This window comes from Puma concolor, chromosome A3 (genome assembly GCF_028749965.1).
Source record: "Puma concolor isolate L17-30 chromosome A3, mPumCon1.1.hap2, whole genome shotgun sequence".
NCBI lineage: Eukaryota > Metazoa > Chordata > Mammalia > Carnivora > Felidae > Puma > Puma concolor.
In genome coordinates, this window is record NC_141669.1 from 11,710,586 (window position 1) to 11,724,981 (window position 14,396).

At 42.9% G+C, this 14,396-nt stretch overlaps 1 protein-coding gene across 5 annotated transcripts in view; it reads right to left on the bottom strand.

The window, feature by feature from the left end:
- NBAS (NBAS subunit of NRZ tethering complex) overlaps positions 1–14,396 on the bottom strand; it is a 367,149-nt gene that overhangs the window by 119,607 nt on the left and 233,146 nt on the right. For all 5 annotated transcript variants that reach the window (XM_086700060.1, XM_086700059.1, XM_086700058.1 and 2 more), the window contains 3 exons: positions 11,920–12,084; positions 8,730–8,843; positions 8,286–8,409 (listed from right to left, as the gene is read on the bottom strand). In XM_086700060.1, the coding sequence (XP_086556186.1) occupies positions 8,286–8,409; positions 8,730–8,843; positions 11,920–12,084 (403 nt within the window). The remainder of the gene's footprint in view (positions 1–8,285; positions 8,410–8,729; positions 8,844–11,919; positions 12,085–14,396) is intronic.

Here is a 14,396-nt window from a genome sequence, read left to right on the forward strand (position 1 = left end):
ATCATTCAAGGGGAAGATCTTCATCTGAACACCTAAATTCCAGTAGGTTTATTTTAAGAAGTTATATTATTACAAAGATACAACTGACAAGATGATCTCTAGCATTTCTTGAACATATAATAACTGAATACAAAGCTTATTACAGCAGGAAAGATAAAAGAAATACTTCATTTCCATTAGCTCGGAGTATGACAAAAATCACCCTCAGAAAAAAGTCTAAAGAATCATCACTGTTACTTTTACCAGTAACAATAATCACCCTAAAATATAAATGTTTGCTTCAAGTGAATAATATCCACACAGATTTTATTTCACACGCACAAATGTGTTTATCTTTTTTTTTTTTTTTTTTTTTTCTATTTTATGATGCTTTGACACTCTGGGTGTTTGATAATCCTGGAAAGACTGCCCTTCTCAGAGCTACAAATTCCTAAAGATAGCAAACAAACTACTCTGAGCACATCTCTGATATGCAAACCAACCAATTTAGAGCCAATACTCTGAACCACCTTCTCTCCAGTGGCTTTTATATTCCTCCACTCTAACCACCCCAGGGCCAGCCACTGGACAACCAGAGAAAACTACAGCCTGGAGTCTTACAAAATTATTCAAACAATCTATTTTAGGCTCGCTCAAATTTGCCTACAATCCCTCCCCTACTGTTCCCATGGAAAGTACAATAAAGACTTTTGCCCAGGCTTTCCCCTCCCACCTCTGCCTCCTCTGCCTCCGACCCCAGGCTGACCCAAGTGTTCCCCTGTGCTGAGAAGGAAAGCTGGCAAGAAGTGATTTAAAAAAGGCCAGCCAGGTGTCCGAGGCCGGATACTCTCCTTGCATGCTTTTGGCTTCTGTAATCCTGCTTGCCTCTTGCATCAGCCAACTGCCCACATAGCACAACTGATAACGCCTCCCACCCACCCCGTGCAGCCAATAGAAGGTTTCCAATACCCGGAAGCTAGCCAGGCATAAAAGAAGGCCAGCGCCAGGGCTCATGGCTCAGCCTTTGGAGGTGACTCCGCTGGGCCGACCCTGGTGCGAAATAAACAGTCTGCTCTGATTCCCCGAGTACATGTCGCTTGTCTCTTCCTGGGCGTCAAGTATTTGCTGTAACAATGGGGCTCTGGGTGGCCTGTCCTGCCTCCTATGTCTAGGGATCTGCAAATATAAACTTCCTTCATGACCATCATTTCCACACCTGGGTGTCTTACCATACCTAACATAAAACCAAAATGCCAGGTACATTTTGGAACAACTAAAACAGCATCTATAAACTATAAAAACAGGCAGAATGATACAGTAATTTGGGAACCATCTTCAGAAAGAGAACCCAGACCCACCATTGATTTATTGCATGGCTCTGTGTCCCAGAATTCAGAACATTCTGAACTTTCAGGAAGTTATGCTAGAAATGTATCACATATGACATGATACCTTCAGCACGTTCTGAGAGCACCCAGAATCAAAGACATTACATTTCTGCTGTAAAACATTTGAATGCTCACACTAGATGAGATAAAGCAAAGATTAAATAACCTCATGTCAGTTTAATTCAGGTTTTGATGCCAAACAAGTTATAAGAAGTCCTTTTGGTTTTCGAAGCATTGTGAATTTTAGATCAGAGCCTTAGTTTTCAACGCGTATCATCTCTTTAGCATATAGAAAGCATCTAGAAGTTCCCGCCCCCCAACAAAAAGTTAGACTTGAGGGAACAAATGACTTTCTTCAGTTAGGACACTTTTTGATTCCCCCCCAAAGATGATAGATAATAGGTTCTTCTGTTAAGAACTGCCAGAGCGGTAACAGAGGCAATTACTTCCATTTCATATAAATCATAATAATTATTATTTTTTTAATGTTTATTTATTTTTGACAGAGAGAGAGAGACAGAGCACGAGCGGGGAAGGGGCAGAGGAAGAGGGAGACACAGAATCTGAAGAGGCTCCAGGCTCCAAGCCATCAGCACAGAGCCCGATGCGGGGCTCGAACCCACGAACTGCAAGATCGTGACCTGAGCCGAAGTCAGACACTCAACTGACTGAGCCACCCAGGCGCCCCTGAATCATACTTGTTAATGGATTAGCTGCTGCATTTAGGCGTGGAGATGGGCTGCAGCAGGACGACAAGAGCAGACATGCACACACCCGAGTAGCGGGTGCACTTCTGCCATCCCTGCTGTTACTCAGCCTCTTCTCACTGGGACCCGACCCTCACTTAGCTGCTCCTCCAACCTGTCTGTGGAAGAAGCTCGCGGTTTTCCTCAGTCAACAAAAAAGAAAGTCCCTTTCTACCGGTCCTGTGCCAACACATAAGTAAATCACACCGGTCTTGGGAAAAAAGGTTCCTCCCTTGGGAGCTCTCCCTTCTAACCCACTCTGCAGGCCTCGCCATCCTCTCTCAGATCTCGCCGAACCACAAGGCACTGCCACCTGGTCCCTCCTTGGCTTTCAGGGTCACAGGGTTCCCCGCAGCTCTCCTCAAATGACCCTCCTCCGTGTCCACGTCACCAGATCGCCTTCTCCTCGACCGCAGACTGTGGGAATTCAGTTAGACTATTTCATCCCTACCTGTCAACTCCACTTCACAGTCTCTTCCCAGGAGAACTCAGCCGTGTTCTTCATTTCAGCTGATACCTCAGTACTTTCCTAATCTTTATCTCTAGAGCCCTGATCCGTTTCCTACGACTTATATTACCGACCGGTTATTGTGACACTGCCACTCAAATATCCCCCCACGTTACTAATTCTCTCCTCGGTATCATTCATATTTCTGAAAAGGGTGCACTACTCTTCCAGTTAGCAAAACACAAAATCCCAGAGTCATCCTGGACTTCACCCTCTCCCCTGCTTCCAACCGTCAGCCACCCAAGCAGGCTGATTCATTTCCCAAGAACTCATTCCCATAGACTTTCTACTTCCACTGCCACACACCCTCCTTTAAAAACTGGAATCTTTCAACCCTACTTGATGCCTTCCAATCCATTCCAATCCATTTTAAAACCGTACTTTCATACTAACTTCCTGTTATTTTTCATCAAGCATCAGTGTAATTGTGTCTCAACAGCTTAAAACACACATATACACAAACGCAATGCAGATATGCAGCTCTTCAATGGTTTCCCATTTCCTGAAGAATGAAAATTAAATTTTATTTGATGTTCAAGGTCTCGATAAATATGGGCCAACCTTAATTTACAGTTTTAACTGGTATTATCCCTGTCCTACACACCAGCTAAATTAGTCTGAATCTCTAATGATTTATATGCAAACTCTCTGCCTGCATTCATGCCATTTCTTTACCCAGCAATAATTATTAGTAGTATAAAACAAAAATACCTATAATTTTTAAAATATCTGCTCCAACAAGCCAGATATGAGAAAGATGCTTTGCATGAATTAGCTCTAATTCTTTTTGCATCACAAAAACCCCCCAAAGGAGACAGTGTTATCTTGCTTTCTACACGGGCTTGGAAAGCTAATGTAAATCACCTACACTCAGAAACGTAGCTAATTTGTAAAGACAGTGTTGTGAACAAACTGTCTGTGCTCCCTTGAAATGTATTTGTTGAAACCGCAATCCCTAGTGTGACGGTATTTGGAGATGGGGCCTTGGGATGGTAATTAGGGTTACATGAAGTCACGCCTCTGGGCATTAAAACCTTCTAGGCAGTATGGAGACTCCAGGACTTCTGCAAAGTGAAAATCAAACCCCACATACAGGAAGCTGCTCAGTCTTTGAATCTGAAGCCACTGAAGAACATTCGACAAAATCATCAGTGAGGATGTGAAGGAGACTGATCCCAAAAGGTCTCACTGGGATTCACCAGGTGTCATGATGACTACAGACTGAGTCGGCATGATTTTACTGTACCATTAAGGTATATGGGGGGCGGTGGGGGGAGGAAGCCTGCCTTACATTTAAAAGTGTATATGAATTTAATTTGCAATGCTGGCTCTAAAGTCTTGAATATAATGCATTTTCTAAACAAGTTATACAGTCAAAATCAGATGAAATCTATGCATAAGCCTCCAAGCACTAATTCTGTGCAAACTAAGTGCCTCTGGAAAGCACTCTATGATAAATTTAATTCCAGAACTAAATTCACATAGGAGAGCTGCCCATATTATTGATTTGGAAATCATTAGCCATTAAATCATTCATTTAGCTAAATAAATAATGATCAATTTTCTTCAGCTAGTCTCCATAAAAACCTTTTCATCAACTTTATTAAAAAATTCTGAAAAGCCAGATCATATTGGGAAGTTTAATTTGTATTATGACCTATTTCTGAACCAAAGTTAGAAGTCATATTATCACAATTTCTATTTTGGGTCAGTTAGCCTATATCACTCTTCAAATCTGCTGAGTTTCTGACAAATATCTGATTTTATAAAGTACCCAAAGACACCTACCTCAGATAAAATAGCATTATCAAGGGATGTCAAATGTTGACAGTGCTTATGAACATGCATCATAAGTTGCATCCCCAAATGTAAACTAAAGAGATTATTAAAATCACCTCTACATTTTAAAAAAAAATTCATTTTTAATATATACAAGCATTCTGAAATCTTTTTCCCACTCAACTGAATAATATTGGGAAAAAATTTTTAATACTTCAACGGACTTGGATTCTTTCCCTTGGTGGAGTAGTAAAATCTGAGCGTCAGAAAAGACAATTTGATGAAACACCAGGACATGAAAAAAAACCACCTGCAGTCCCACTAAAATCTCACAGACACTACTAAGAACAGCGCACATGCCCCTGGGAAGTTAGAGTCGGATTCGCCAAGAGCGTGGCCTCAATTCCTGTCCCAGCAACTGACGCACACACTGTGCTCACTCTTGTCACCGTGGAGACGCTGATTTCACGTCTGCCATATGGAAAACCTGAGCAGGCCTGTACACCTTAGAAACAGATAGGACACGCAGGGTTTGACCCCCAATGGGAAGAGAACAGACACAGACATAACAGGTATCGGTGGCATTCTCCGGATTGCCAGGTGAGAGGTTTACAAAGCAAGTGTGTCGGTTTGAAGAACAGACACGTGATGGGTAGGGAGATGCTAGCGTGTTAAGTGAAACTTCCAAAGGGTCTTCACCATGGCTTCCCAAGTGAATCGCCTTAGGAACTCTAAAAATATTTCATGCATGGGCTGCACTTCAGACGTTCTGAAATACAAGGTCTGTAGTGGATCCCAGGCATCAGCACTTCTTAAAAATTTTTCCAAGGGGCTCTAATGCGAAACAACTCCCCCTGCTCTTTTGATCTACGTTGCCCTTCTTCATCCTTCAAATCCCAGGTCAAGTATCACCAGCTTGGAAGCCTCTTCAGGCCACCTTTCCACATGGCTGTCACACGTCTATAATCCCAACACCTCTTGCGTCTGCTCTCATAGCCCTTATCACACACAAATGTGTCTGTCTTGTCTCCTCACCTGGACAGTAAGCCCTTGGAGGACAAGACCAGGTCTTCTGTGACTTTATATTCCAAGTATGTGGACAATGCCAAGCACACAGGTAGCTCAAGGACCACTCCTTCAGTGAGTGAAGGACGTACGGTGAGAAAAGGCACTGGAAGGGGTCCCCTGGTCCATCATTAGGCACGTGTCCCCTGCTCCACACAGCGCCTGAAGAAAGTCTCTCTAACCTGCTTCATGTTTCAAGATCACTTGAATGTCCCATCATTTAGTTACCAAGTGCAGCAGAGATGGTCAAGTACTCTCAAGACCCTATGAAAAGGGGAGGCCTACTAACCCAGAAATCTGCACCTCATGAGGGCCTTTCACTTTCTCAAAAAAAAAAAAAAGAACACAGCTCTGGAAAATAGCAGAAGCCTTAAATACACTGAGAAATCAGTCTGAGACGGGATGCTTGCTCTAAGAAGGCATCTGCAGGTTGGACAATGTGATGCCACTGTTTTGCCTTTGGGCGAAGCATACCTTTTGTATGACAGATACTCTCATCAGCACATATATGTATGATGCAAGCTAAGCAAAACACTGTATCAATCCATGTTTCCAAACTTCCCGGTTATGATTTTAGTCCATTATTATGCCAATCAATGGGTGATACACTTCAACATCCAACCCACTATTTTCCTAAGGTCTTAGATTCTACCTGTGCAAAGCAGCTCAATAACCATTCATACTTTGATCCACAAGCAAACAATTACAGAGAATTTATCCAGAAACAGGTCTGAGGAACAAATGGGTGAAACAGAGGACACTTCCTACTCCTCTGGTATCCCTGCAGAACATGAGTATGGACAGGTCACATGTGACAAGATGAAAAAGGTCACGTGTGATAAGATGAAAAAGGAACAAACAGTGATGCCATTTTGAGATGCTTTTACTCTTCAGGACAATTTTTTCTCCTGCAAACTCCACCCTGCAAAAAAATGGTATCTTCGACATATTAACAAATTTTGAACAGAAAATATCAAACTAAGTGACACTGGCATGTTTTTGTTCGTTGCTGTTATTCTTTTTGATTCGAGGTCTGATGCAGTCCCCTGCAGAGGCTGGTAGAATGGGGAGAATACTACCCACGGCAATGATCAACGCTGAATCTGAATTCACTTCAACCAACCACTGGCTGCGTAACTTAAAACAAACAAAACAATGGGGCGCCTGGGTGGCGCAGTCGGTTAAGCGGCCGACTTCAGCCAGGTCACGATCTCGCGGTCCGTGAGTTCGAGCCCCGCGTCGGGCTCTGGGCTGATTGATGGCTCAGAGCCTGGAGCCTGTTTCCGATTCTGTGTCTCCCTCTCTCTTTGCCCCTCCCCCGTTCATGCTCTGTCTCTCTCTGTCCCAAAAATAAATAAATAAACGTTAAAAAAAAAAAAAAATTAAAAAAAAAAAAACAAACAAAACAAAAATAAAAACAAAACTATTCTTATCTCTGAGACATGCTTCTTTACACTGTAAAATACGACTGATGGGAACTATCAGGTGGTCTGTTATTCAGATTAAATAAAATACTGTACTAATGGCATTTGATACGGGGCTTCTCTTGCAGTAGGCAAAGCAAATGCCGCCTACCAATAAATGTCTATGGAACTGAAAAAAAATACTTAAAAGACAATCAAAAAAAAGAAAAGCAAGCAGTAATAAAGAATAATTAAAAGGGGAAACAGCAACGTAACTACGCTCTTCATGTATATTCAGCATTGTTTCTAAGACGTGCCATGAATTTAATAATAGCTTTTTGGAGAAAAGCAAACAAACAAAAATGTACTCATCAATTGTGAGACACCCTGATTTCAGAAATAAGAGGTAAAAAAAAAAAACATACATTCAGAACTGAAGGAAAAAGGTATACTTAATAAAAACCTCTAGTATTCAAGAGGCCCACACAGTAGATAGAAAAGTGGTATTTGTTCCCCCTCTTTCCAACTACATATAAATACTGATTGAAAGAAGGATTATCCAAAAATGAGTGACAAGAACAGGATTCTGGGAAAATAGCAGTTCTATTCCACATACACATTTTCCCCAATTTTATCCCATACATCCATGTGCTCAGTTAAGACAGCATCATCCAGATTTACTGGTGGTGAGAGACAGTCAGAAATATGTAAGTGGCAGGTGTGGATAGGTCTGCCAAGGACACAATGTTTTGCCCTCCCTCCTCTTTTCTTCTTACTGATGCCTGGAATATAGACAAGATGGCCGGAACTGCGGCAGCCTTTAAATCATGAGGTATTCACTATGGATGACAGAGCAGAGAGAGAGGGAAATGAAAGAAAACAGTTGAGGCAACTATCCTGGAACCTTAAAAAGAAGTAAGGAGATGAAAGAGAAAAAAACATACAAATGGTAAGATGCCATTGGTGAACTTGCGTACATTGAATTCTTTTCAAAAAATTCTACATGGAAAGATATGCTGCCACACAGAAAATTCTTAAATGAAATACACATCTACGTTCTGTGAAGCAAATACTTCAGAGTTCTTAATTAACACATAAAATCGGAAAGCATCGAATATTTATTGAGCACTTTATACCATTCACTGTAACAATCACTTCACATAATTAGAAACTTAAATACAGGAATCCTATCATCCTTATCCTTTTAAATCCTCAATATTAGTAAGTATCCAGAAAACGGAAGGTACTCAATAAATGTTTTAAATAAGTGAATGGTGGTGTCAGGTTAAGCTATTCAAAACTACTGAAAACTTATATTCTTGTTTTTCCCAACTTCCATTCACTCATATAGTTTTTCACTTATGGATCTCCTAGTAAGACTTATACACAGTCAAGGAGCTGGAACTTTCTTTCATACCTTCTGTTGTTGGAAATACCTCCTCCCCTTCAGTTTTCGTCTCAGCCAGTTTTCCAGTTCTTAGCAATACTTCTGCAAAGCTTTCTACTGGAACGTGCTGATACGGGTCACAGGTCACTGCAGACTAGACAGAAGCGGTTACACCATTTAGTAGGGTGTCTTTTCTTCTATGAAGATGTTCTAAGAACAGAATCATAGGCTTTTATATCTTCTGATGATGCGAATTATAACTTCTCACTTACTAAAGCACATCATTTTATGTAAAGTTTCAAACAGATTTTAATCTCACAATAGGGCATAATAGACACAAGTCATATAAAACCAGTGAATAACATGAGTACGAAGCCAAAGATGTACATTTTCCACAATATTTTAGGTTTTTTTTACTGAAATGCCACAAGAGCATGACAGTTGAGCGTACATTCTTAGGCGCACTGTCCTTACCTCTGTGACAAAGGGATCGGAGAGGACAGATTCATAAAAAGGATGGTAGCCTTGTCTTTCTAGCCCTTCATTGGCTATGGTTCCCGTTGGATAAGCACCGCCAAACTCTCGCCCCTAAATAGAACAAAGTGAAGAACAGTGGGTAAGAAGAAAGGCCCTGGGGGTGGGGGGAGAAGGGAAGCAGGGGTGATTTCAGGAGAAACTGACCCATGAGCAGTATGTGAGCTACAGAGGGTGTCACGGCGACACAGACACCCAGCAGAGGACGTAGGAGTCACAGCTGCCCTCTAAGCGGCGTTTCCACCTGACCCTGCAGCGCCTCTGGATTCTCCGGTCACTTTGACATCAGGGAATCAGAAACAAAGAAGCAATCAGTGTTCGACTCACGGCAAGGTTTCTAGCCTAGAGTCAGAATAACCTTCCTCAAACATCACTTGGTACACATAGCTCCCTTGCCCAGCTTTGAACAATACCAACAGGTGGCAGCATCAAGTCTAAACCACGTAAAATAACACTTAAAGTTCCTGGAGGTTAGTTAGCATCATTAGTTAACATCGAAGGCTAATTCTTCCCTCCAACCAGCCGATCTACTACACGCATCGTACCAGCTCCTAGGCCTTTCTTCCACTAGGAGCGGCCTGTCCATTGCTGACTGCCTCGTTAACCCCCACCCCCACCCCCCTGCTTGCAGGCCTGCCTCATACCTCACCGCTGAAACCCTCCCAGCTGGAGGCTGGAAGGAAGTGCGCCCCTGTCACATCCCCGCTCATGTCCCTGCTACCCCACACCCCACCGTGTGCCAACCATGACCTTGGGCAGCAGCAAAGGCCCTTCTGTACATGACGATGACAACTACAACGGACACTTACCAAAAATGATCCAGTATCAGGCACAGGGTTAAACATTTCATCTGAGACACATACCCCCAAAAGGTCCACGAGGGGAGACAGAAAAGTGACCAAAATCATAACCCCAGTGACACACACCACGATAGGAGATGCAGGGCCATCCCCCAAAGTCAAGCACTCTCCATCGCAGTCAGTGGTATGGACATCTACCCAACCGTCTCGGCCAGGTCATCCTCGGTTCTCCCCTTTCCCGCAGAGTCCACACCCAGACCACCCACAGGTCCACAAAACGCATCTCCCACTTCCTCCCTGGCTCTCCAGTCACCCCAGCACTACGTCTCGCCTGGAGCCTCTTTGCTCCTACTCCTGACTCACCCGGCCAGCTCTCTACACAGCACTCAGATGACCCTAAATGAAGGTGGATCACACGACAGCATTGCCTGCACTCCACACCAGCTCCCCGTCCTACTCAGAATAAGACCTGTGGACCCCACCAGTGTCTCTACAAGGCTCTGGACACCAGCTCCTTCCTCTCATCTCCTACCATTCTTCCCTGCTGCTCACTCTGTTCATACTACACAGGCCTCCTTTCTGTTCTACAAGGATGTCAAGCACCTTCCTCCGAAAAGGGCCCTGCATGTGCTCTATGTGGCTCAGTCAGGCTTCTGCTGAGAGTGCGTCCTGGGAACCCCGCCTTCTATCCACGTCAGACATCAGAACTTCTCTCTCTCCGATGCGGATCCTTCTCCCACCACCTCGCAGAAGCCTCCTCACCTTCCGCATGACTGCCTACCGCTACATTATTGCACAATTACTTTATTGGCGGGTCTGTGTGCAGGCTCTGCCAGGCGAAGGGCTTGCCGCCCTGCTCCCAATCACTAGCTTGGGCTCTGGCACACCGAAGACGCCTGAAGAGTAGTTGGACAGCGAATAAACTGAACGCTACACCCAGAGAGCGTCTGGGGTGACCTGGTAAACAGCATGTTTCTCTTTCCTCTGAGCTTTCCGGAGAGCCCAAGGACTGCAGGGTGAGAACGCACGGAAGTCAGCAGAGGAGCAGTGGGTTTCATGTGTCACGGAGAGCACAATCGCTCAACCATTTGTCCTGACCTCGACTTCCAGAATGGGTGAAAGAGTCTGGTACGCTGCTCTCTTTACCCAGAGCACCTACTAGAAACTGAATGTTCGTGTCACCTGCTGAAATTCACATGTTGAAATTCTAAGCCCCAACATGACAATTAAGAGGTGGGTGGGGCTTCTGGGTATATATACACGATGAAATAATACTCAGTCATAAAAATGAATGATATCTTGTCATTTGTGTTGACATGGATAGACTTAGAGGGTATTACGCTAAGTAAAGTAAGAAAGACAAATAAAATATGATTGCACTTAACCATGTGGAATCTAAAAAACGAAGTAGCAAACCAAAAGAAAAAAATAAAAAGGCATAAACAGACCCATAAATAAGAGAACCGGTGGGGGCCAGAGGGGAGGGGGTGGGGGATAGGCAAAATGGGCAAAGGGGAGTGGGAGGTACAGGCTTCCAGTTACAGAATGGGTAAGTCACAGGTAGGAAAGGTACAGCATAGGGAACATGGTCAAGGCCACTGTAAGAGTGTTGTATGGTGACAGATGGCAGCTATGTTTGTGGTGAGTACAGGATAGCGTATAGAGCTGTCAAATCAGTATGTCATACCCCGAAAAAAATAAGAGTTGGGACCTTGCAGAGGTGGTCAGCTCTGGGAAATGGAGTCCTCATGAATGGGACGGACCAGACCTCTTATAAAAGAGACTCCAGAGAGCTCCCTCACCCCTCCCACCATGTGAGAACATAGCAAGCAGATCCCAGCAGACACTGAATCTTCCGGAGCTTTGATCTCAGACTTCCCAGCCTCTAGAACCGTGAGGAAGAAATGGTCGTTGTTACGCCCCCCAGTATGTGGTATTACTGTTATAGCAGCCCAAAAACCTCAGCCTTCCTGCCAGCTTCTAGCGCTTTTTCATGACTACTGGCCCACAGAAATACAGCAAAAACAAGTAAGCATTGATGGAATCATTTTCCTTTTCATCCCCCTAAATTCTAATTCTGACATCTAATCACACCTAAATCTGTAGCAGTGTCTTTTGCAAGACCCTACAAAATTCTATAAAATAAATGCCACATTCTATAAAATAAATTACTCTTCCCCTGGATGATGGGAGGCTTAGGTTTCTTAACGGATTACTTTAAGGATCTAGAGAAGAGAAAGCTGTAACAACATGAACACAACTGAAAACCAGTGCTGATGGACTGACATAAGCCACACAATGGGTCTTTAGAAAAAAGAGGCATCGCTTACTTGAAGTGGCCGAAGGTAAGTTAAAGACTTCTTCCACCACTGCCCATCGCTCACGGCCTGCAGCACGGCCTTGGTGGTAGTCGTGGTGCTGGACAGGACTTTCATGGTGGCCGCGGTGCCCCAGTGGAACAGGTCTGTGTTGCTGCCAGGAACACCGGCTTCACTCTAGTTAGAAAAGACAATGGCAAGATCAACAATGTGGGCTGTCACCGTCGTAGGAACGGAGGGTGATCACGGGGTTACCGACAATTATCAGACACAAAGATACATTGTAAAATCCACCTGTGGGGCACCTGCATGGCTCAGTCGGGTTGGGCGTCCGACTCTTATTTTTGGCTCAGGTCATGATCTCGCAGTTCTGTGGGTTCTAGCCCCGTGTCGGGCTCTGTGCTGACAGCAGGGAGCCTGCCTGGGATCCATTCTCTCTCTTTCTCTCTCTCTGTGCCCTTCTCCCACTCATGCTGTCTCTCAAAATAAATAAACTTAAAAAAAAATAAAAATAAAAAATAAAATCCATCTTGGCTAGCAACAAAAAAACGGGAAATGAAGCATTATTGGTATATCGTACCTCCTTGGAGCACTTACAAAAGAAAATTTGGTAAAGGAAAAACCATCATGATGCATCGTCAAAGAATCCCCTTCAGAAACATTTATAAAGCAAATAACGGGTTCTTGATTTTTTACCAATCTAATATCCTACAAAGACAAACTCCCATTTATTTCTTAGACATTCTGAAATATTTGTTATTTAGGTTAATTATGAAATAAATTATTCATTTGAACAATGCTACTACGACCCAGACAAAGGGAGAGAATTCAGAGGGCCCATCTATAAATGTTGAAAGGTATTTTGTTTTTCATCTAAACAACTTGATGATTAATAGTGTTTAAAAGGTTTATAACATGAAACTTCCTGCCAATCTTGAAGCAATCAAGCGAAAATTCTGACTCCCCATTTACTCACCTGAGAGATTCCATGTGGAGAAAAATGCTAATATATTAACTTCATTTTAAATGGAAATGACAACAATCACATCTGCTTCTGATCAAAGAAAACCATTACTTGTTCTATAAAAACCAAGTTCTTGGTTTACTGTTTATCTACTTCCGCTTATTTTAAGTTTCCCATTTAATAGAAAGCAAAAATTGAGGCCTAGTCCCACTATTTCAATAGCCTTCTCAATACTAATAGAAGGAGAGTTTAGTTTGGCTATTTAGATCCATATCACAGCCCAAGCAATAAAAAATGTAAACTATGTAATCAGTCAGTAGTCTCCAGGGCATTATCACACCACAAATAATGCACCACTGCAGGCTATCCGGCCAGTTGCCCTTTATGGTAAGTAGCATTAAAGACCCCCAAAGATGTCCACGTCCCAATCCCTGGAACCTGGGAATACACTGCATTTCATGGCAAAGCGACTCTGCAGATATGATTAAGGACACTGACCCTGAAGTAAAGATTATCCAAAATTATTGGTCCTTTAAACGAGCCTTTAATCACACGAGCCTTTAAACAGAGAAGCTTTCTCAGTTAGGGTCAGAGAGAGGGTGTCTGGGACATGCCATGGGGGGAAGAGGCAAAGAGAAACCTGAGGCATTGGAGACTCAACCCATCGTCACTGGCTTTGAAGATGGAGAAAGCGACCACAAGCCTAGGCATGTGAGCGGCATCTAGAAGCTGCAAACAGCTCTGAGGTGACAGCCAGCAAGGCTACAGGGACCTCCGTCCTATGACCACAAGGAATCGACTTCTGCCAACACCATGAGTGAGCGTGGAAACAGATCCTCCTTTGAGGCTCGAGAAAAGAGCACAGCCCTGTGTGCACCATGATCTTGGCCATGTGAGACTAAAGAGAGACCCATCAAAGTCTGCCAGATGTCTGTCCTAGGGGAATTAGAAGATAATTTATTTGCATTGTTTTTAAGTGGCTGAATTTGTGGTAATATGTTATAGCAGCAATAGAAAACAAATACATCATGTTAGGATACTTAATTTCTAGAAACCTTTGTGAACTTTACTCTTACTTCCAAAAGGAAATGAATTTAAGCTTTACTAACCAATGCTTACAACTTAACTTATCCAGTTTTTGTTTAAGGCTTCTGGTAAGATTTTCTAAACTGTGCTTTTAACATGAAAAAAGTTGTGTCCCAACACTAGAAGAAATGATAATTAGGTGACAGAGTAGTGTTGTTAGCTAAGCTATAATGGCAACCATACTGCAATATAAATATGCCAAATTAATAACCTTATGCTAAAACAATGTTTTATGTCAAAAATATCTCAATTTTAAAAAAGTTTTAAAAACTGTTTCCTGTGGGCTCTTTGGACATTGAGAAAAGTATAAAATACCAACTCAATGTAATCATTGTCATTTGATTGTAAAAACAACATAAACACTGGATGTTAATATGGAAAAAAATCACATTAAGTTGCTTGTATAAGAGCAACAACGTTAAAAATAACTGTTTGGGGT